General features: G+C 36.4%; 1 protein-coding gene across 7 annotated transcripts in view; it reads left to right on the top strand.

The window, feature by feature from the left end:
• Positions 1-23,640, top strand: part of LOC129726024 (endophilin-A) — an 80,352-nt gene that overhangs the window by 50,809 nt on the left and 5,903 nt on the right. For 4 of the 7 annotated variants that reach the window (XM_055682577.1, XM_055682578.1, XM_055682581.1 and 1 more), the window contains exons 3-9: positions 888-956; positions 1,078-1,294; positions 2,847-2,980; positions 11,647-11,713; positions 12,578-12,678; positions 12,758-12,861; positions 23,182-23,279. In XM_055682577.1, the coding sequence (XP_055538552.1) occupies positions 888-956; positions 1,078-1,294; positions 2,847-2,980; positions 11,647-11,713; positions 12,578-12,678; positions 12,758-12,861; positions 23,182-23,279 (790 nt within the window). The remainder of the gene's footprint in view (positions 1-887; positions 957-1,077; positions 1,295-2,846; positions 2,981-11,646; positions 11,714-12,577; positions 12,679-12,757; positions 12,862-23,181; positions 23,280-23,640) is intronic. The other 3 variants (XM_055682582.1, XM_055682579.1, XM_055682580.1) reach the window with 2 other exon arrangements.

The raw sequence follows: 23,640 nt of genomic DNA, 5'->3' as shown, positions 1-23,640 counted from the left end.
TCTGATAATAATATTGATCAAATCGATTTTCTTGTTTCTGAGATAATGAAGTTTCGTGATTTTCACAAGTCGGCACATTATAAATGAAGTTACAGTTCGATTACAGTAAAATTCAATAGGGTCTTCTGAGGCAGCTAGACCATTCATTTGACACTAATTTTGTGGAAATCGGGTCAGCCATCTCTGAGAAAAGTGAGTGAGTCCAAGTAGTCTTCGGAATATGTTCCTTTGCATAGCTGGATTTCACATTTTTAAACATAACAGGCAAAGTAATAGTCCGATTGCAAAACAAATCAATTGGGTCTTATGGGGCAATTAGACCTTCCATTTGACACTGATTTTATGAAAATCGGTACAGCCATCTCTGAGAAACATTAGTGAGATTAAACAGTCTTCAGAACACGTTTCTTTTCATAACTTTTGAACCACAAGTTCAATATTTATGAAATTCAAAACTTAAGGGTTTTCTAGGTAGCCCGTTTTTTTTGAGACCAATTTTGTTCAAATCGGTTGTGCAGTTTCTGAGATATTGATGTTTCATGATTTTCACATTTTTAAACATAACCCCTAAACTAAAAATCCGATTACAATAAAATTCGATTGGGTCTTATGGGGCAACAAGACCGTTCATTTGCAATTTCATGAAAATCGGTCGAGCCATCTGTGAGAAAAATGAGTGAGAATAAAAATCTGCACATACACACACATACACACACACACATACACACACACATACAAAAAATGCTCAGCTCGTCGAGCTGAGTCGAGTGATATATGCCATTCGGCCCTTTGGCGCACTTTTATACTTTCGGTTTTGCAAGTGATTGCTATACCTTTCTAGGAGAAAGGCAAAAACTAACGACTTATTTCTCTTAATCTTTTTACAGTATGTCACAGAGAAAATGGGCGGTGCGGAAGGCACCAAACTGGACCTGGACTTCATGGACATGGAAAGAGTAAGATCTCACAGATATTATCGCTCCCTTTTGGGGGAAAGTGTTTTTATGATGCTCTCGCATCAACCGATGGGTAATTTTTGCAACCACATGTAAAACCTTTAATCTCTTTCCACCGTAGAAAACAGACGTCACCGTAGAGCTCGTCGAAGAGTTGCAAGCAAAAACAAAAGAATACTTGCAACCAAATCCGACGGCCAGAGCGAAGATGGCGGCGGTCAAAGGTATTTCTAAATTATCAGGTCAAGCTAAAAGTAATACTTATCCACAACCAGAAGGTATATTGGCCGACTGTATGCTGACCTATGGTAAAAAGCTTGGCGATGATAGTATTTTTGGTGAGTATAGCATTTTCCTTCGCTGGTGCGGCCATAGATGTAAGAGCTTTTATATTTACATATGACTTTACCGAAATCAAGTGATTGCCCTTTGGTTTGTGAGTGTTTATCGGTTCTGTTTTTGTGATTATTATAATCTCGTGCTAACCGTGTGGCGATTTTTCTCTTGTACATATCACAAATGTATGTATGAGTGTAGCATATACGCGATATGATTTGTCTCCAAAATAGGCAAGCGAAAATTGTGCGTATTGTGGATGTTCATGGCCATGCTGTAAAATTCAGTTCAATGAGAAAGAGAGAGGCGTGAATTTCGACTGACAGTGAAAATAATGTTGATTTGTGTATTTTTCGTTTGGAATTATCTTTACAGTTCTATTCTGAGTCAGTCCTAATCGCGCATCTCTCCTGTTCGTCAGTTTAACATTTGTACCTGATAATTGAGCTCTATCATATATTAACCCATTTCTTACTATATGCAAGACTGAGACAGGTTATCGGGCTTAACGGAAGAAGTAAAATTTTTTCTTTCACTATCTAACCTTTACATTGAAAACTTTTCTAGTTGAATTGTATAAACGATAATGGTCTGCCTTCGTTCTATTGCGATTTTCAACTAAGACAAACTGTTTTGATTTGCTTCATACATTCATCAAAGTGCTTGCAACGTTTTTTGATGTTGGTTTCTTGGTAGTTTTCATGTTGCGATAGTAATCTCCTTCACTGTCATTATCGTTACCAATTAGTACAGTGGCAGAACGCCATGACCATGACTTAATAATAGAATTATGGAACTGTGAACAGTTTCACCGCACTTAAAAGTTGTGCCATGCCACTGTACTTTATTCACCAACCGATAGTCATAATTCAAACGTTCAAATCCGCTTAAATTTCTTTATCAACCTTTTCCTCCATAAGCTTATTATAAAGATCACTTGTTCCATTCCCATCCCATGGGCAGCTTACGGTTTTTATGTTTTTGACCCTTTTGCACACAAACAAATACACTATCTATATCTTTATGCTAGTTAAGTCGGGATGAACGTTATCAAAGATAGGGACCAAACACTCCAAAGCAATAGCAATTCTCGAATTTGTGACTAATATCCATGAAAATTGTCGTTTTTGTTATTCAATTTATTGACCATGCATCTCGTACAAAAGATGAATCACCAACTTTCTAGATATACTGTGTAGCTTGTGCTAGAGTGCTTCCTGTTATAGTGATTTGCTTTCTTATATTTATATCTTCCCTCCCGTTATTGAGCCTTTGGTTCAAATTTTTGCTTTTTTTACTTTGCGTTTGATCAGAACAATTATTTTATATTCAATGTGCGTTTCTGTTTATTCCGTAATTTTGTAAAGCTGTCCCACAATCGTTCATATATAACTACCTCACAGCTGGTATCGAATCAACTAACGCCGTTTTCGTTTCTCTATTTTTCCAACCATCACCTGCGGGCTTCCCGTTTATTGCTGATTTTTGGCGATTTATTTGCTACGACTGCCAACGGTGGCCCCATCGTCCCGATCTGTATTCCAACCTATGCAGCAAATTCGCTTGTCGAGATGGGCGATTCGCTCAAGCAGATGGCCGATGTGAAGTACTCGCTGGATGATAACATCAAGCAGAACTTCCTCGAGCCTCTGCACCAACTGCAAACCAAGGATTTGAAGGAGGTTATGGTAAGTGTAGAATGTGTGTGGGCGCGTGAATGACGGCCGGAATTCGTGCTGCATGGCGAAATGTGCAGCAGGGTGGATAGCAATTGTTGAACGTGGGCATAATTGCGAATATTTTTTTTTAAATTTTCAAGGTTCGATAACGGTTTGGAAAACATAATTCACATGGTTTATTTTGTTTTCGAATCATTTAGAAAGAACAATTATCGTATTCATTCGATGTTTTGATGTTAACTTAAGACTTATTGCGTTTTTCGCTCATTTAACCTGATTTTTAAGGCCTTATCTCATTTTCAATTGAGAGGAAGAGAGATTTTGTTCAAATTGATTCAAAAATAGTCAAACCACAAATACGTCATTGTCAGATTGTTTCTACCTCACGATTACAGAACACCGTTAATTTAATACTTTGATCAGTCTGTTGATTTTCAATTAAGTATTGTCGTGCATTGAGCAAGATCCATTTAGTAGCTCTATAGTTTCGTAAAAATGTACGCATTTTAAGGAAAAATACCAAACTGTACTTTAAATAGCAATAACTATGCCGATAAAAGATACAACCGTTTTTGCTGTTTTGGAAAGTTCGCAACCCAGCAGACCATATTGACCATATATGTTTTGGATTCCTCAGTATATTCTTTTATTTTGAAAATAGAAATTTTCAATCTTTAGGATATCAGATGCGTCTCCATTAAGCATTACAGTAGCCAAGCGCCTCCATCGAAAAAGGCTTCTGAGCGTTTCCATGCCTAATGACCTATGGTCGAATTTCGACCAATGTTGATTTGAATGAAACTTTGTATACGAATTTTGACTTAGCAAACTGAGTATTTAACGCGGGTGGAGGAGTTTTTTTATTCAAGACTAAGTTCCTGAAAGGGCGTATGCATTTTCGCCTAGGATTAATTCAAAGCATTGTAGCTCAGAAACTATTGGTTGTACACAAAAACTGTAGAACGACTGAGAGCGAATTGTAGGGAACTAAGAGAGCTTTACAAAAAAAATATAATCAGTGAAAAAATTGTTTTTCACCGAAAAAAATTCTTTATAAACACGAAATTTCAATTTACAAAAAAAAACAACAATTCTGGAAACAATTGAAATAATTATTTTAAATTCAAAAGCATATACAGTAATCACCCGATTATATCTGTACCCGATTTTATCTGCCACCGATTTTATCACATTTTTCACCCGGTTTAAAAAATGTCATGGTGAACTGATTTTCTATTACGCTTCAATATTTAAGATATTTTTCATGATTCTGTGTATCATTCTGGATGCAGTTTACATTAAAAATATTCAAATGTTTATTATAACCGTATAATATGTTCGGAAAAGTTTCAAAATATTTGAAATCGCATCTTTTGATGTAGAAAGCTGGGTGATCAATCCTCCTAAAAGTGAGATAGAATATTTACTTTTTCATTAGATAAAGATAGACGCTTGGTGTCTTAGGCAAGTATTAGGTGATCTCAAAACAAGAAACGTTACAAAAGACATCATGTTTCTATCTCTTACATATTGCAAGCAACATAAAGTTTTCTATGAGAAGGCATTAAAAATCGTTATTTACATTTTGAGATTTTTCTGGTTGCAATATGTGAGAGATATCAGCATGCTGTCTTCGGCAAAGTTAAGTGTTGTGAGAACATCTAATATTTTGCTTATGCTACTGCGCTATAAAAAAGCAAGTAATTTATTTTACTAATTCAAACAAAAACATGAACGAATAAAAAACTTAATTGTAATTTATTTGCAACTTTACATCGATTTTTCTAGTTTTTTTAATTTTTTTAGGTTTGTTCAGAAAAGTTTTAGGCAACTGAATTATCTATCTAAAAAAATGTTTAAAAACATATTGATGATCGATTTTTTATAGTCACTTTTTGTTTTTGAATTTTTTTTTTCAGTACAGGATCTCAAATTGAATTTTTTAAATATTTTTTATAAAAGCTCAGACAGTTTTCTCAAACTCATCCCTTGACAACTTTTTTCTATCTTTTGTCATTATTCAGATATATCGATTTATGAAAAAACAACTGCAGCTATTTTCATATGTTTGTACAGATAAATTTTCCAAAAAAAAAAACTAAAATCGCTGATTTTACGTATTTAGTTACCTATTGATTTAACATCTTCAATAAAAAAAATAAAATTTTAAAAATTTCCCGATTTTATCACTTTCTCTATTTCATCACGCCAAAAATCATCAGGGTGAGATATGATCGGGTGATCACTGTAATAATTAACTTCGTGATTGCATCCGTTTTCGAGTTATTTTGAATTTAAGTTGAGAGAATTAAAAAATAAAATCGAAATCATATCTATCCATATAAACATATAAAAATGCAGCTCTGTCTGTCTGTCTATCTGATTCATATAGGCTTGGAAACTACTGCACCGATCGGCGTGAAATTTTGTATATAGAGATTTTGAGGGCCGAGAAAGGTGACAAGATAGTTCGACACCCCTCCCTCTTCTGGAAGAGAGAGCTCAAACAAATGAAACTCAAATTTATTCACAACTCAAGAACTAATCAAGTAAATGGAACCAACAAATTTCTATGGTGGTTTGACACTCCTTCGTACTTTGGAAGGGGAGGAAGGTCTCCCATATAAATTAAATAGATATTCCAACCAGGTTTGCCGGAAAACAACCTAAAATGGTCGGGTCGATGCACAGGAACCAAAACTCGACTCCAGACGCCATTTTTAAATTTAAGATGGAAACTTCCGGTTACTAATATGGGTGTTTCCGGAACCAGAATGACGCCCAGAGGCCAGAGAATGTCTCCAAATTTTGGAATCCAAGATGGCAACTGCCGGTTTCTGAAAAACATCAGAAAGTGACCAAATACCACCCAATATGGGTATTTCTGGAATCGTAATGATGCACTGAAGCCACAAATCGACCTCAGATAACAATAAAAATTGTAAGATGACAGCTTCTGGTTTCTAGAAAAGAGCCGGAAATGGCTGATTTCCATCCTATATGATTATATCCTGAATCAGAATGATACACGGGAGCTAAAATCGACCACAGAGACCATTTTGAATTTTAAGATGGCGACTTCCGGTTTCTGAAAAACAGCCGAAAATGACCAAATACCACCCAATATGGATGTCTCTTTAACCAGAATGACGCTCAGAGGCCAGAAATTGTCTTCAAATTCCACTTTGTAATCCAAGATGGCGACTTCCGGTTTCTGAACACCAGCGGAAAGTGTTCAAATACCACCCAATGTGGGTATTTCTTCTCAATTCGACCCCAGACAACATTTTGAATTGTATGTTGCCAACTTCCGGTTTCTGGAAAACAGCCGAAAATGACCAGAATGATGTCTAGAATCGATCTAGAAATCGATCACAGACACCATTTTGAATTCAATGGTGGCGACTTCCGGTGTCTGTCAAGCAGCCGAAAATGACCGAATACTACTCAATATGGATATTTCCGTAATCGAGATGATGCATAGAAGTCAAGCATTGACCCTGAGCACCATTTTTAATACAAAGATGACCGTTTTCAGTTTCTAGAAAACAACCAAAATAACTGAATACCACCCAATATTGGTATTTCCGGAATCAGATTGATGCCAGAAAAACATGGATATTTTCAGAATAGAGGTGATGTACAGAAGCCAAAAGTCGAAAATGTTGTCATTCCGATAAAACCAATCTTTTCAAACGATTTGTCTTTTGCCTTTGATGATATCCTATGGTCGATGCGTCGTGCATTTGTAGACTATAAACAAAATCGCAAGGTATCAATGATTTCGGAATACTTAAAATTTTTCAGTTCAACACAAAAATGGGCGGGACGTAGTTTGCCGGGTCAGCTAGTTTTTAATAAAAAGGATCAAATTTTCCCTTCAAATTAATTTTTGGTTAAACTTGACATTATTCCAGAACTTTTGATAAATAGTCATGGATGGTGCAATGCAAGGAAAACTTCTACTTAAAAGTTAAGTTTAAAAGATTTATTTTTACTTTCAACATTATTGAGAATAATCAAATTTCTTTGATGCTATTCGATTTTAATAGTAATTTCAAATCAAAAAGCCCTTGACAACTAACTTTTTACATGCATCCGATTTTGTAATATTTCAATATGAAGTTGGAAAAAATCCAGTTTTTTTGTGAATTTTTTGTAGCCCTCCAACAACAACCATAGATGTATTAAAATATATGTTCGAAACAATAATACTCATTCTTTGCCATCAAAATGATTGAAGATTATTTCAATTGTGTAGAATCATTGGAATATTATTATTTTAAAAAATGTTGAAATTGAAAATTTTCAGTAAAAATTTAATTTTTTACCTCTCCATCCTGGATTTTTTTTAGAAATTGTGTTATAACTTCGAGTGTCTTGAAAAAACAAACAAAAAAATAATTTTTTTATGTAAATTAAAATTTTGTGTTTGATAAGAATTTTTCTCGGTCAAAAAATGTTTTTTTTTTTCATTGTGTATATTTTTTGTAAAGTTCTCTTAGTTCCCTGAAATTCGTTCTCAGACAGTTGTTATGCACAACCAATGGTTTCTGAGCTACAATGCTTTGAATTAAACCTAGGCCAAAATGCATACACCGTTTTAAAAAAATTAGTCTTGAGTGTAAAAAGTTCCTTCATCTGTAAAAAATACCCACTTTCCTTAACAAAACACGTGTGCAAAGTTTCATTTGAATATAAAATGTTCGATTCAATTTTTGCGAATTCCCAAATCATTCGGCATGAAAATACACTAATGTAATTATTCAATGGAGGCGCTTGGCTATTGGAAAGCTTGAAGGAGCCGCATCTGATACCTGTGCTAAAAATTACAAAAATTATCTCTCCGAAATAAAAAAATTGTTAAAATTTGATATTGTGTGTAAAATGAATTGAGGAATCCAAAAAAGTGAAATGATAGGGTCTTAAACCTCTAGAATGGCAAAATACGGTATGTACTTTTGTTCGGAAAGTTGTTGTTATTTAAGTACAGCTGGCTTTCTTTCCTTGAAAGGCGCCCGGATAAATAATAATTTGAAGACAAAGAATTGGAAATCGATCAAACGGGTAAAAAAAAGATTTGAAAATAGAAAATTTTGGAAAAAGACGATTTTTTGGAACACTTAATATACAAAATGTCATTTTAAGGGCCAAACAAAAAAAAAGGGTCTAAAGTTTCTAGACAAACAGCAACTACAGCGATTTTAAGCATGATCGGAGCAAAAAAAAATCCAACGGGATTTTTTTTTTATTGAATTGCTGATTTTCAATTCATTTTTTTTGCATGAGAAACACTCATTAGCAAGAAATGCATTAATAGTAGTAATGTTAACATATTTCAACATAATCAGTGAAGATTGTTACAAATCTAATTTACTACTTACACTCTTACTCTTTCTTACAATTCCAAAAACGAGGCGAAGAAATCACGGTTACCCCGTTGCACAGTGGTCCAATAAGGCAAAAAGTGGAACTCAATTCCATAGCGCCTTTTACCTTCATCCTAACTTAAAAGTGTCTTCGGAACAATTGTTTATATGAATGACCCGGATAATCGCAAATAATCAAAAAGTATGAAAAGTTTACTATACTAAAAATAAAAAAAAATAACTATTTTGTGTTAAGAGATAGTAGAATAGTTTGTTCAGCAAAGTTGTAGAAGATTCAAAAATATGAAACTTTGTTGAACAAATGAAAATCATATCTTCTTTCGGTACAAAGTTATTAAATATATTACATGGAACTTACTTGAAAGTTAGTTTTTTGTACTTTCTGTTAGTTGCATTTTACACGAAAGTATTGTTCGGAGGAATTGTTAAGGCAAACAAAACACACATTTTTGCCAAAGGTCATGTATCTCCAGGACTTTTTCTTACAAAGTTATATCATATTGTAGCTTATTTTTCCGATAACTTCAAGAACTTATAGGTTAAAAAGGAGCAAGTGGAATCATGATGTCAATACTTTTCCTTGAAGTTAGGCTTAAGTACTATAAACTCCTTTAGGTTTGATTTGTCCCAATTCACCCATATTAGAGTACGGCGAGCATATGTTACAGTAGGTTTTCATATACCCAAAATACTAACTTTTTTGTGTTGAGAGATAGAGGAATGGTTGATTCGGCAAAGTTATAGAACGTGCAAAAATATGAATCTTTGCTGAAGAAACCAAATTCCTATCTTCATTGGGTACAGAGTTACAGAGTATTTTCTGTAAAAGTTACTTAAAAGGTAATTTTTTGCACTTAACTTTTGTTACCTACATTTTACAAGAAAACGTTGTTCTAAAGAAGCATTTGGGCATACAAAAAACATGCTTTTGTTGAAGACCACACATCTTCAGGACTTTTCCTTACAAAGTTATAGCACATTTCAGCGTATTTTTTCGAACAAACTATTCTTCTATCTCTTAACACAAAAAAGTTAATTTTTTCATTTTTAGTATAGTAAACTTTTCATACTTTTTGACAATTTGCGATTATGCGGGTCATTCATACAAACAATTGTTCCGAATACTTCATTAAGCTAGGATGAAGGTAAAAGGCGCTATGGAATTAAGTTCCACTTTTTGCCTTATTGGACCACTGTGCGTTGATCAAAGTCACCGCGATGTACGGTACATATAGATGTATTACCCCCATTTATTTTGCATCAGACTGTTATAGGGTCAGAATTCAGCAAAGAAAAGCTTTGGTGCTACATTCCGTATCGGATCCTGACCTTCTGTTTTACTATACACAGACTTCGCAGCCAACTGTTTGATGTACAGGACAATTGCAAGGCCAGCGCTACGATCCTACTGACACTAACAGTCTCTCCTGAGCCGAGACTCGAACCTACGACGACTGGCTTGTTAGGCCAGTACCGTATCTCGAGACCAACTTGAAGGTCATCACGATGTCTAATTTTTTTCAAATAAGTATTAAAAACTTCAAGAGTTCCACTCGAGAAATTTGAAATTTAGGTCAATCCTCTTTTTGAACAGACATATTTTTAAAAATATTGCATCGAATTTGTTGACAGCATACGCATCCTAAGTTGTAGTTTACGAATATATATTTTTTTGAAGAAAATTACTTTACTTTTAGTCATTATGGTGCACTTTTTGGTATGAGAACTGAAGAAAGCTGGGTTTAAGGGCGTTTCTCGTTTGAAAATGCGATGCGGCACCAACTTTGAAAGTCAATCTTTTGAACAAAAAATAACACCAACTCGAAATTTGCAGGAAAGTTTTAAAGTTCTGCCAAAAATACCTGTGATTTATTTTCAGATTTCTAAGTGCCCCAGAACATATTTTTTAAAATATTGTTTGAAATAGTACTAAACTATTGAAAAAATATTTTTTTCTCAAAAAAAATATTTTCATAAACTACAACTTAGGATGCATCTGCTGTGAAAATATCATCAAATTCATGCAATACTTTTAAAGATATGTCTATCTAAAAAGAATATTGATTTAAATATTAAATGACAATAACAACTTGGAAACTTAATCAAATCCGATAAAATTGGAAAATCAACTTCCCGAGTGAAACTCTTGAAGTTTTTAGTACTTATTTGAAAAAATTAGACATCGCGATTTTTGTGATCCGTTTCATGAATTCTTACCTTAAAGAAAACCTGCCTAAGACTGCCGACGTAGTTCAATATCCTGATTGATTAAAGTTCTTTAAATGAAATAAAGCCAGCGTCTGGTTGTGTACTAGATAAAGTAAATTCTGAGCCCCAGGTTGTTTTTACCAATGTCAAGACTTTCGAATCAAGAACTGATTGATTTCTAGTTCATAAATGTTCGTCTAGCATTATGAAGTGTATGAAAAATTGATTGATTTATTATTCGTATTTTGAACGCAGTTAACCAGATAGAAATACAATCTTCGACTAAAGGGTAGATACAGAGTTCGTATACAGTACATGTGTAAAAAACGAAAGGAAGAATTCATGTATTTACAGTAACACCCAAAAAAAATTGACAAGCAGTGCAAAGAGCTTCAGTAAATTTATGAGCATTAAGTGTAATTATTTATTGGCGAAATTGAATTTTTTTTCAACATTTATATCAAACGAGTTTTTCCGTGATTTAAAATAAATTCAGACTTGTACAAGTAGTATAATAAAATACAATCAAAACCAACGAATTAAAATAACAATTATGTCACAAATTACTTGAAATTTGTCTGAAATTTGTCTAATGACATAATGATGACGTTTTCACCTAATATACTTCAGTAAAATATGTAGACTCAATTTTACGAAAAATACACTTTTTGCGAGAAATACTATGGGCCCTCATGTGTCTTAATCAGTACTAATGTACCAAGTTTCGCTTGTTTACTACAAACTTGCCTTGTCGGTACCCTGTACCACTTTTACAAGATTCAAGATTCAAGTTTTCTATACTGCCGGCAACAATGTGAACCTCTTTGCGCCTGTGATGATTGCGCCGGAACATGCTACAAACAGGATCTCTTCACGACATTGTTGAATTTAACTCACCAGAGAAGTTTTATTCTTCCCTTGGGTAAAGCAGCAAAAGTTTATGTTTATGTTTGTACCGCGCCTTTGACGCTGCGGAACCTGAAACTGGCCATAAAATACTCTTTCAGAACACATAAACTGATTGTTTTCTTTTTTTTTTTTTGCTTTATTTCTTTATTTCCTGTCTGTGCGTCATAGCATCACCGTAAAAAACTGCAAGGACGGCGTCTCGATTTCGACTGCAAAAAGCGGCGGCAAGCAAAAGGTAAGAGATTTGTAATTTCCTTTTCCTATATATTTGATTATTGAGAAGTGCATCGCTGCGTCCTTTATTACTTTTAGTTTTTTATGTCTCGTTTGCCGACTGCGGAAGGTTTTATTAGAGCGAATCTGTTCATAAATTTAATCGTTTTAAATTGCTTTCTTGTACATATTAAAAATATCGCGTAATACTCTTAGCTTAATTTTTTTTAGATTTTGTCGCAAAACGTATTTGATTTCAGAATGTGATTTTTGCATTTCAATAAAATGCTTTCGACGTACGAAGTTAAGGAAATTATGGAGGCGCGTGGTAATTTGTGAAAGTCGTATCAATACCGATCAACTTACTACTAGAAAATGATTATATCATGTAGCAATATACTGTTCTATGCTTATTTTGAGTATCGTATTTGTATGGATCTCGTAAAATGATAACGAATTTTTAATTAGCGGCCGGCAAATTAATGCTTCAGTAAACGAGCTATTTTCGTGAGCTTGTTTACTCTGCGTGTCGTTTCAGCTTTTTCTTGATACACCATCTCTTCCACAGTAGCGAATCTCGATAGCTCTAATCTTCCGTGCTTTCGATTAAATTGATTAGCAATGATATTTTAGTTTGATTATTTTTGTTCATATTTTCTTTTCTTTTTTTTTTCCTTTTACTTTTCATGTGCACCTCTTGCTTGCGAACTATATATTTTGCACATCCTTGGTTCGTTGTATCCTGCGTTGATGCTGACCCTTGCCATCACCTGTAAAATTTTCGTTTGGTTTTGCGGACGGAAAATCGATAATGACGGTCGACAATCTACAAACCAATATTTCTGTTCTGTTACACACGTGGCGTGGCCCTTTTACTAATGAACAGGATCTCAAATTACAGATGACGAAATTCGCAGTGCCGAGGAAAAGTTTGCTGAGTCCCTACAGCTGGCACAGGTTGGAATGTACAATCTGTTGGAGAATGATGTAAGTGATTGAATCTATATTGATCGATTGTTGCTGGTTTTACTAATGTATGTTTGCGGTATTTCTTTTTTTGCGACAGGTGGAGCAGGTTTCACAACTAGTCACATTCGCTGAAGGGCTGCTGGACTATCACTCGCAGTGCGCAGATATTCTTCGGGTACTCGTCGAAGTGTTGCACGAGAAGTAAGTATTGAGACATTGAACACTAGTGATGGGAAAAAGTTTTGACATTTTCTAACGACGTAACGCTGTTACAATTTTTGAAGATTCCTCCAAATTTCTGACTGTTTGGGTATGATTTTGAAGTGCTTGAGATATACTCCAATAGTCCTGTTATTTAGCAAAGTGTCATGTTAGTTGCTTAGTTTTTTTATGCTTTAATCAATTGAAATTTGAAATTTCGTTCCATTTTTTCATACAAATGGTAAAACATCATACGTCTGTGGAAAGTGTTTTCCACATTCGTTCAATTTTTTTCCGCTCAGGCGGCTAATGTGTATGAACCATTCCGGTTAGTGGGTTGCTACTTTACTGTTCCTGCAGGACATTGATAGTTGCCAGAATTTATGGCAGTGGTTAACTACTCTATCCGAACGACCGGCGTTGCTGCCCGAGGCTTACATGCCGTTCGTGAATATTTTTGTTTCCGAATCACATGTGGGTTTGAGTTGGAAGAGAGTGTTAGTCGATGATGACGGTCGAGTGGTTTGGGTTGATGGCCACTTGGATGGTAAGTCTATTTTGATCTTTTGGAGTTTATTAATGCCTCAATTCATTCCTGTATGTTGATCCTGGAATATAAGCACTTTCAAAGAAGTAGAAGACCTTTTTCAAGGGATCGCAAAGACGTGGCTTCGAAAGTTTGCAGAGCAGGCAGTTCGGTGTCAAATAACTTAAACATGAGTTTGTGCTTAGGCCTCTCCATGCCTTTCCTCCATGCTAAACTACGTTACACATTATGGCGTTACCCATTATGATGTTACCCATTATGAAGCTTCTCTCTGGAGCAATTTAAAGTGTGGCAATGGCTCGAGGAGTTTGTGAATTATTTTGTACAGATAAATCACAACCTAATTCCGTTACTTAGTTCACTTCTTAAAACAACCAAGTTTAACACACTGCCAAAACGTGCATCTGTTGTGGGAATAAGTGCTAGTGAGAAATATTAGTCTGAACTCACAGCAATGTGGTGCGCAATTAGTGTTATTCATTTTTACCCTATTCATCACTTATAAAAAGTCTCGATTAAAATTTGCTTAACTGTTACTTTTGTCTCATACTGCTAGTGCGTTGTGTAAACTAAGACTCGAACCTCGAATAGTTTCCTCAAGTTTTGCAGAAGTTCTTAAGGGCTCTATTTCGTGTATCGGTTCGTCTATGGTTTCCTGAATAGCGCTAATGAAAGCATTCTTAACTTGACGTCTATCTATAGGTATATCTCTTACTTCAAGTGACCAGACTTGTGAACGGTTAACACTTTCATTTGATTTCGCTTCTTTTCGCTCGTAAACGTAGAACAACCGTCGCCTCTCACACAAAGAACAGGATTGTTAATCGACACTCGCGCATCAAAGCGATGCACACTGTCATTCGTTTTGCGATGTTATTTTGGCCTATTTCTGTCTACTTCGTTCTATCTATGTTGAGAAATATTATTAGATCAATGATATGAGTAATTTCCAAAATCTCCGCACACAACGTAATTCTCATTTCTAGAAAAAAATGTTAAAATACGTTTGAGGAAAAAAACGTGGTGGGGTGTACTCGTTTGACATATTTGTTCAAGAATGTATTTAGCCAGCAAGCCTTGCTACCGTCAGAGGAAAAAGGAGACGGTTATCACAGTGAAAAGTGATTCTACTGTGACCATTTACAAGCCTGCAAGTGACACCTACATCTTTTAATGCTTCTTGTTATATTTGCCTCAAATAGTCGAATATTTAGTTTGTTCAGCCTTATATGGTCCATCTTGTTTATTAACTTCTGTTGATTCATTTGTTCACGTTTATATCACATATGAAAACCACGAATTGTTTTTCCTGTATGGACAGGAATTGTTGATCTATCGTGAGATGTGCCCGGGTGTCCGTTGTATTCCGCACTTTTATTATTAGCAATTCCGCTATTGACAAGTGCGGCATGCTTTTTTTTAATTCGTGCTTGTGTGTAATGCTTTTTACCCTTGTTTTTACACGCTCACTGCTCTACTATACCGAACTTCATTCTTCTTGCCGAACATGGCCACTCGAAATTCCCAGTAATGTTTTGTTAAGCGGCTTTTTAACTAGTTTTAATTATAATAGGGACTTGCTTCTGTCTTATACCTCCTGCTAAATATCACCACTTATAAATAAATTCCCTGGATAAGTTTCGTTGTTCGTCCTTCTGGCCAGTTTTATTTACAAGAGGGACTTTTTTTGTTAAGAGGAAGTCACAACAAGGTATTATAGAATTCAGAGGAACCATAAGAGGACCATAAGAGTGGTTGGGGAGCCTGAGAATCACCCATGCTTTATTCCTTTTTGACATCAAATAGCCTGATTGTACTAAGGTTCGAACTCACGACCATCCGGTTGGCAATGCGGACTATGCAACCTTGCGCTACGAAGCTCCCCAAATCATGAAACTGAACAAAGCTGTTTTCAAATGGTTTTTCTTTTTTTCTGTTATACATTTTTTTGTTCCTTCCTAATGCCGTCAAATGTAAAAATTATATTATTTGTTTGTATTTGTTATAATCAAATATATTAAGTGTGCAACTACAGGGGATAGTCAAAATAAGTAGGATAGGCAAAATTTTGATGAAATTTGAAATGCTATAGCTTTGCTAAACGTTATTCGATTTTAATAATTCGAACACCATTGAACTGGTAAACTTTTGAAGTTTCATTCTCTGACCCCAGATCTGGCCTAGGTCACCGGATATAGGAAATATTCCTGAGTTCCGGTAGGCATGTCAAACCTGCTAATTTTTGGATGGATTTGGTAATCGGTTACCTGATAAAAATGCCCATTTGCATCATTGGCATAGATGACAAAATCATTTCTGAAGCGAATGGTTCAACAAGATCCGAAATCGGCCAAGAACTCATCGAGAAATGGCTATTTTTCATCCGGAAGTCCTCAGAGGAACCTTTAGTAGGGGACATTTACGTTTTTGCACCAAATATAGCGTGTTACACCTCTATCTTCAGGATTTTTTATCAGGAATCTTTTAAAAGACATATATCTGAATATTGGCTGCATTGGCCACTTCCGGAACGACCTGGAGGCCCCGAAGGAACCCGTAGTGGGAGAATTCACATTTCTGCATCAAAATATAGCATGCGACACCTCTATCTTCAGGATTTTTCATCAGGAATCATCCAAAAGACATATTTTTTTAAATACAGATTACGTTGGCCACTCCCGGAACGATCCAGATTCCCCGGAGGAACCCGGAATTGGGACATTTACATTTTTGCATCAAATAAAGCGTGCGACACTTCTACCTTTAAAACTTTTCATCAGGAACCATCAAGAAGACATATTTTTGAATACAGATTACGTTGGCCACTACCGGGATGATCCGGATACCCCGTAGGAACCCGGAAATGGGGACATTTACATTATTGCATCAAATAAAGCGTGCGACACTTCTATCTTCAGGATTTTCCATCAGGAATCTTACAAAAAAAATATTTCCTAATATAGGCTGCATTGGCCACTTCCGGAACAACCTGAATGCCCCGAAGGAAGATCCGGAAGCCCGGAGGAACCCGGAATGGGGACATTTACATTTCTGCATCAAATAAAGCGTGCGCATAGAGCTGCAAGATTTTTCAAGATTTTTCATCATGGTTTTTCCGGGGTATTTAGGTTGTGCCGGTAGTGACCAATGCAGTCTGAATTCAAAAATATGTCTTTTTGATGATTCCTGATGAAAAATCCTGAAGATATAGCTGTCGCACGCTTTATTTAATGCAGAAATGTAAATGTCCCCATCCCGGGTTCCTCCGGGGCATCTAGATCGTTCCGAGAGTGGCCAACGTAATCTGTATTTAAAAAATATGTCTTTTGGATGATTCCTGATGAAAAATCCTGAAGATAGAGGTGTCGCATGCTATATTTTGGGGCAGAAATGTAAATTCTCCCACTACGGGTTCCTTCGGGGCATCCAGGTTGTTCCGGAAGTGGCCAATGCAGCCTATATTAGGAAATATTTTTTTTGTAAGATTCCTGATGGAAAATCCTGAAGATAGAAGTGTCGCACGCTTTATTTGATGCAATAATGTAAATGTCCCCATTTCCGGGTTCCTACGGGGTATCCGGATCATCCCGGTAGTGGCCAACGTAATCTGTATTCAAAAATATGTCTTCTTGATGGTTCCTGATGAAAAGTCTTAAAGGTAGAAGTGTCGCACGCTTTATTTGATGCAAAAATGTAAATGTCCCAATTCCGGGTTCCTCCGGGGAATCTGGATCGTTCCGGGAGTGGCCAACGTAATCTGTATTTAAAAAAATATGTCTTTTGGATGATTCCTGATGAAAAATCCTGAAGATAGAGGTGTCGCATGCTATATTTTGATGCAGAAATGTGAATTCTCCCACTACGGGTTCCTTCGGGGCCTCCAGGTCGTTCCGGAAGTGGCCAATGCAGCCAATATTCAGATATATGTCTTTTAAAAGATTCCTGATAAAAAATCCTGAAGATAGAGGTGTAACACGCTATATTTGGTGCAAAAACGTAAATGTCCCCTACTAAAGGTTCCTCTGAGGACTTCCGGATGAAAAATAGCCATTTCTCGATGAGTTCTTGGCCGATTTCGGATCTTGATGAACCATTCGCTTCAGAAATGATTTTGTCATCTATGCCAATGATGCAAATGGGCATTTTTATCAGGTAACCGATTACGAAATCCATCCAGAAATTAGCAGGTTTGACATGCCTACCGGAACTCAGGAATATTTCCTATATCCGGTGACCTAGGCCAGATCTGGGGTCAGAGAATGAAACTTCAAAAGTTTTCCAGTTCAATGGTGTTCGAATTATTAAAATCGAATAACGTTTAGCAAAGCTATAGCATTTCAAATTTCATCAAAATTTTGCCTATCCTACTTATTTTGACTATCCCCTGTAGTTGCACACTTAATATATTTGATTATAACAAATACAAACAAATAATATAATTTTTACATTTGACGGCATTAGGAAGGAACAAAAAAATGTATAACAGAAAAAAAGAAAAACCATTTGAAAACAGCTTTGTTCAGTTTCATGATTTGGGGAGCTTCGTAGCGCAAGGTTACATAGTCCGCATTGCCAACCGGATGGTCGTGAGTTCGAACCTTAGTACAATCAGGCCATTTGATGTCAAAAAGGAATAAAGCATGGGTGATTCTCAGGCTTCCCAACCACTCTTATGGTCCTCTTATGGTTCCTCTGAATTCTATAATACCTTGTTGTGACTTCCTCTTAACAAAAAAAGTCCCTCTTGTAAATAAAACTGGCCAGAAGGACGAACAACGAAACTTATCCAGGGAATTTATTTATAAGTGGTGATATTTAGCAGGAGGTATAAGACAGAAGCAAGTCCCTATTATAATTAAAACTAGTTAAAAAGCCGCTTAACAAAACATTACTGGGAATTTCGAGTGGCCATGTTCGGCAAGATGAATGAAGTTCGGTATAGTAGAGCAGTGAGCGTGTAAAAACAAGGGTAAAAAGCATTACACACAAGCACGAATTAAAAAAAAGCATGCCGCACTTGTCAATAGCGGAATTGCTAATAATAAAAGTGCGGAATACAACGGACACCCGGGCACATCTCACGATAGATCAACAATTCCTGTCCATACAGGAAAAACAATTCGTGGTTTTCATATGTGATATAAACGTGAACAAATGAATCAACAGAAGTTAATAAACAAGATGGACCATATAAGGCTGAACAAACTAAATATTCGACTATTTGAGGCAAATATAACAAGAAGCATTAAAAGATGTAGGTGTCACTTGCAGGCTTGTAAATGGTCACAGTAGAATCACTTTTCACTGTGATAACCGTCTTCTTTTTCCTCTGACGGTAGCAAGGCTTGCTGGCTAAATACATTCTTGAACAAATATGTCAAACGAGTACACCCCACCACGTTTTTTTCCTCAAACGTATTTTAACATTTTTTTCTAGAAATGAGAATTACGTTGTGTGCGGAGATTTTGGAAACTACTCATATCATTGATCTAATAATATTTCTCAACATAGATAGAACGAAGTAGACAGAGATAGGCCAAAATAACATCGCAAAACGAATGACAGTGTGCATCGCTTTGATGCGCGAGTGTCGATTAACAATCCTGTTCTTTGTGTGAGAGGCGACGGTTGTTCTACGTTTACGAGCGAAAAGAAGCGAAATCAAATGAAAGTGTTAACCGTTCACAAGTCTGGTCACTTGAAGTAAGAGATATACCTATAGATAGACGTCAAGTTAAGAATGCTTTCATTAGCGCTATTCAGGAAACCATAGACGAACCGATACACGAAATAGAGCCCTTAAGAACTTCTGCAAAACTTGAGGAAACTATTCGAGGTTCGAGTCTTAGTTTACACAACGCACTAGCAGTATGAGACAAAAGTAACAGTTAAGCAAATTTTAATCGAGACTTTTTATAAGTGATGAATAGGGTAAAAATGAATAGCACTAATTGCGCACCACATTGCTGTGAGTTCAGACTAATATTTCTCACTAGCACTTATTCCCATCACAGATGCACGTTTTGGCAGTGTGTTAAACTTGGTTGTTTTAAGAAGTGAACTAAGTAACGGAATTAGGTTGTGATTTATCTGTACAAAATAATTCACAAACTCCTCGAGCCATTGCCACACTTTAAATTGCTCCAGAGAGAAGCTTCATAATGGGTAACATCATAATGGGTAACGCCATAATGTGTAACGTAGTTTAGCATGGAGGAAAGGCATGGAGAGGCCTAAGCACAAACTCATGTTTAAGTTATTTGACACCGAACTGCCTGCTCTGCAAACTTTCGAAGCCACGTCTTTGCGATCCCTTGAAAAAGGTCTTTTACTTCTTTGAAAGTGCTTATATTCCAGGATCAACATACAGGAATAAATTGAGGCAATAATAAACTCCAAAAGATCAAAATAGATTTCAATGGTGTTCGAATTATTAAAATCGAATAACGTTTAGCAAAGCTATAGCATTTCAAATTTCATCAAAATTTTGCCTATCCTACTTATTTTGACTATCCCCTGTAAGTTCACCCTGTTGTTTTTAGTTTTTTGAAGCTTTCCACGAGTTGAGCCATTTTTGGATGTTCTGGAAAATTGCTGATCGGCCAGACCATGTGCTATCAAAGGGAACAAGTAATGATAGGACGTCACAATATCTGGGGAAAATGGCGGGTGAAGTAAGACTTCCCTTTTGAGCGTTTCTAAAGGGTGGACAAGAAATTATTGCAACACAAAAAACATGGTGTCAAACATCGCGTATTCATCGCATATAATTCAAATTCAGAGAATAGTTTTATACATTAATAAACCTTAGTTGGATCAATTTTTGGAGGTTCCTTGATAAAACGCTCGACACTCTCGCTTCACGCTGACCATAAGAGTCTGTACAGTTGTATCCGGTTCCTCTTTATCATTTTTCTTCTATTTCTTGAGTATGTCACTTGCATTTTTCATACTCTCTTTGGTCTTTCTGAGTTCCTGTTTCATCATAGCAGAATACATTTGGAAAGGCCAAAGCTCCGGGCAGTTTGGCAGATTCATGTCTTCAGGAACTGACTTGACCGAATTCGCCTCATACTATTCTAACACAGTTTTCGAATTGTAATGAGAGGCCAGATCTTAGCAAAATGGTGGGCTTTTTATATGCTGTCTTTTGGCAGTTGTCTGATGGTTTTTTATCAAGATTTATTAACTTTTGGAACTTTTACGTGTGTAATTTACTTTTAACCTTGCTCTTCTGAACGTACGATTTCGAAACTCCAAGTCCTTTGGCCACATCATGTAGTGAAGTATTGGGATGAAAGGTATAAATTTTCGTGACCTGCCCTTCCGTTTTTCTACCTGTTGATTCCAGTTTTCTTCCGGCTCCACTCTTGTGTTTTAACGTCAACTTGTACTTGAACCTTTAAGGACTCTTGAGACGATCGAATAACAATTTTTCCCAAAGCAAGATGCGAAAGCTCCGGATTTACCATGTATATGTACAAAATTTTTTCTTGCCCTTCCACTTGAATTGCTTCCATATTGGCGGCAACAAAACACACATCTGTCGAATTCACAGCATGTAAACAATACAGTCTGAAGAAAAAAAGTTCGACATTTGGGTAGTTTCCTTCGTACAGGGAAAAAGTTACAGCCAATTTAACGTGTTGTAATAGTTTCGTGTCCACCCTTTATGCAAGTTTTTATATCTTTGGCAGTATGAGGCCAAGTGTTGTCATGCAACGGAATCACTTTTTCGTGTCTCTATTTCGCGCAGTGCTCAGCTTTAAAAACATAAATTCAAGTCGATACTGTTGAGCGGGGGCCTAGTGTGGATATGTGGTATTAAGAAAGGGAAGTTTCCAATTTCATTACAACAGTGACTTGACGGAAGACGACGGCGATGAAAAGAGGTACAAGCTGTTTTTAGCTAAGAAACTGAAAACTTCTGAGTTCTGACAATTTCAACTTGAATAATTATTTGAAGTAAGTAGATCATCCACAGGAAATTAACCCCTTGCAGAAAGCAGCATTGCTCAAGGCTATCATCCCTCTGATTGACGAAACCAATAACCATTCGGGAACGAATTTTCAGAAAAAGTTGCAGTTTCAGTGTCTACTTAAAATAATCTTTTGTGTGGAATTTATTTGAAATAACCTTGCAATTATTGATTATTTGATGATTTTTTAACAGTAAAAAGCTTGAAAAACAGCTCCAAGTATTTATTATAAGTATTGTAGAAAAAAATATGGCCATACTCAGGAAAAACATTTGGTGGGACTGATATGTGATTATTTTCAAGATGGGACAATTTGACCTCACATTTTTTTCTGACTTTTTTCAAATAAAACATACTTTTTTGTTTCCTTAATCGATAGTAGAGCAAGAAATAGATGGAATCCGATATTTAACTCAAAAACGATGAAAATTCATATGGGACTGATATGCGATTATAGGCAGTACAGGTCTTATGCACAAAATCATCATAAAGAACCTTGGATACAGAGCTTCCAATTAACAAAAGATTCACGGATTATCTCGCAAAAATATTGCCGAAATATTCTCGATTACCACTGAAGACCTGGCTGCCCACAACACAGTTATTTACTTTGGAGGTTGTTTTGAATAAGCAGAATAATGGTGTATCTAGAGCATGTTTCCGTGACATTTCATCCGATAAGAGAGGAGTGGAACGGTTTCAGGATTCTTCAGCTGTGATGGTTTAGGGAGCAATATGTTTATGTCATTAACTAACTCATCCAACACTAATGAAATAACACTTCGGAAAAATTTGGGCCCCTGGAAAGATTCGATATGGCATCAGGGGCCGATTCACAGCCTCTTAATATCATCCCGGTACTGAAAATACTCATATTGGCTGTTTTTCAAAAACCAAAAGTTGGCACTTTGGATTTCTGGGTTCGATTTTTGACCTTTGTGTATCATCCCGATTTGGGAAAAAAGGTCAATATTGGTGGTAGTATTTGGTCATTTCAGACTGTTTCCAGACACCAGTAGTCACCATTTTGAATTTGAAGCTGATTTCCGGTCTCTGGGTATCATCTCGAAAGTAGATTCTTATAAAGCCCCTCAAGTGCTCACCGACACTGACAGGAACGAGATGTGATCGTCCACTAGTAAAATGATTTGTTTCAGTCAAAAATAGATTCTTATATGTGCTTCCGAGTCTGCTGCCGCGAACATGTAACCGCCCGTCGCACCGTCCGCTAGTAAAACGATGTTTGAGCCCTAGGCAGACTCTTATATACCCCCCCTCAAGTGCTTGCCAACATTGACTGGAACGGAAAGTCTGCTGCCCCTGCTGCTAAGATGTGACCGTCCGTCGCAGCGTCCACTAGTAAAATGATTTGTTTGAGCCGGAACAGACTCTTTTATAGATTAAAAGGTACATTTCTGGCTAATTAGGTATAATATTCTGTCGACCGTGGTAGGAAAAGCATTACTGAATCGCATGCGTGCATGCATGAATCTCAGCTCTGATTGGCCGAAATCTGCGTTTCAACAATGTTTGACCATTTTCAATAGAACGTTGAATACGAACTGAGTGATACGTATTTGAAATTGGTCATGGTTTCGTCTCCTGTTCCGATTTTGAATTTTCATTGTATTACAATTTTTCTGATTTTTTCACATAGATCTACGTCTTTTTTGGGCTGTTTACGGGTTCAAAAATCTGAATTTTTTGCATTGTTGTTTGTAATAATCAACCATCCTTCGGATGGTTACTAAGTATCAAAATAATCTAATTGCCTTATCCTTCATCTTTTTCAGACGAGAGGAAGCCGCCAATCGCCCAAAAACGGAGTTCGTTCCAAAAACGCTTGCCGACTTGAACATCGAAACACTTGGCTCCCAAGATGGAATGAACGGTGGGCCACATTTCCTTAATCCCAATAGAGTAAAAAATTCCCATCATCACATGTATAGTTCCCAACAAAATTTGTCCACCAATCAAGTCAACAACAACCACAGCCACTACCAGAACCACAAAGGCAGCCACAACAACAACAATACTAGTAATTTTAACCGAAACAAGCTGTACGGCTCCCAGCAAAGCCTTTCGTCCCTATCGGTTCGGAGCGCTGGTGGGGGCGCAAGTCGGGGTGGAGGTAGCACTGGTGGCAGTGGCGGTGGTGGTGACAATGGAAATGACAACGCAAATTCGTTTATGCGCCCGCCTTCGTACGGAACGGTCAGTGCACAGCATGTATCCTCCACGTCTACCGTAGA

The sequence above is a fragment of the Wyeomyia smithii genome, chromosome 2, assembly GCF_029784165.1.
Source record: "Wyeomyia smithii strain HCP4-BCI-WySm-NY-G18 chromosome 2, ASM2978416v1, whole genome shotgun sequence".
In the NCBI taxonomy this organism is placed as follows: domain Eukaryota; kingdom Metazoa; phylum Arthropoda; class Insecta; order Diptera; family Culicidae; genus Wyeomyia; species Wyeomyia smithii.
Note: the sequence above shows the minus strand (reverse complement) of the source record. Positions and strands in the feature narration are given on the sequence as shown.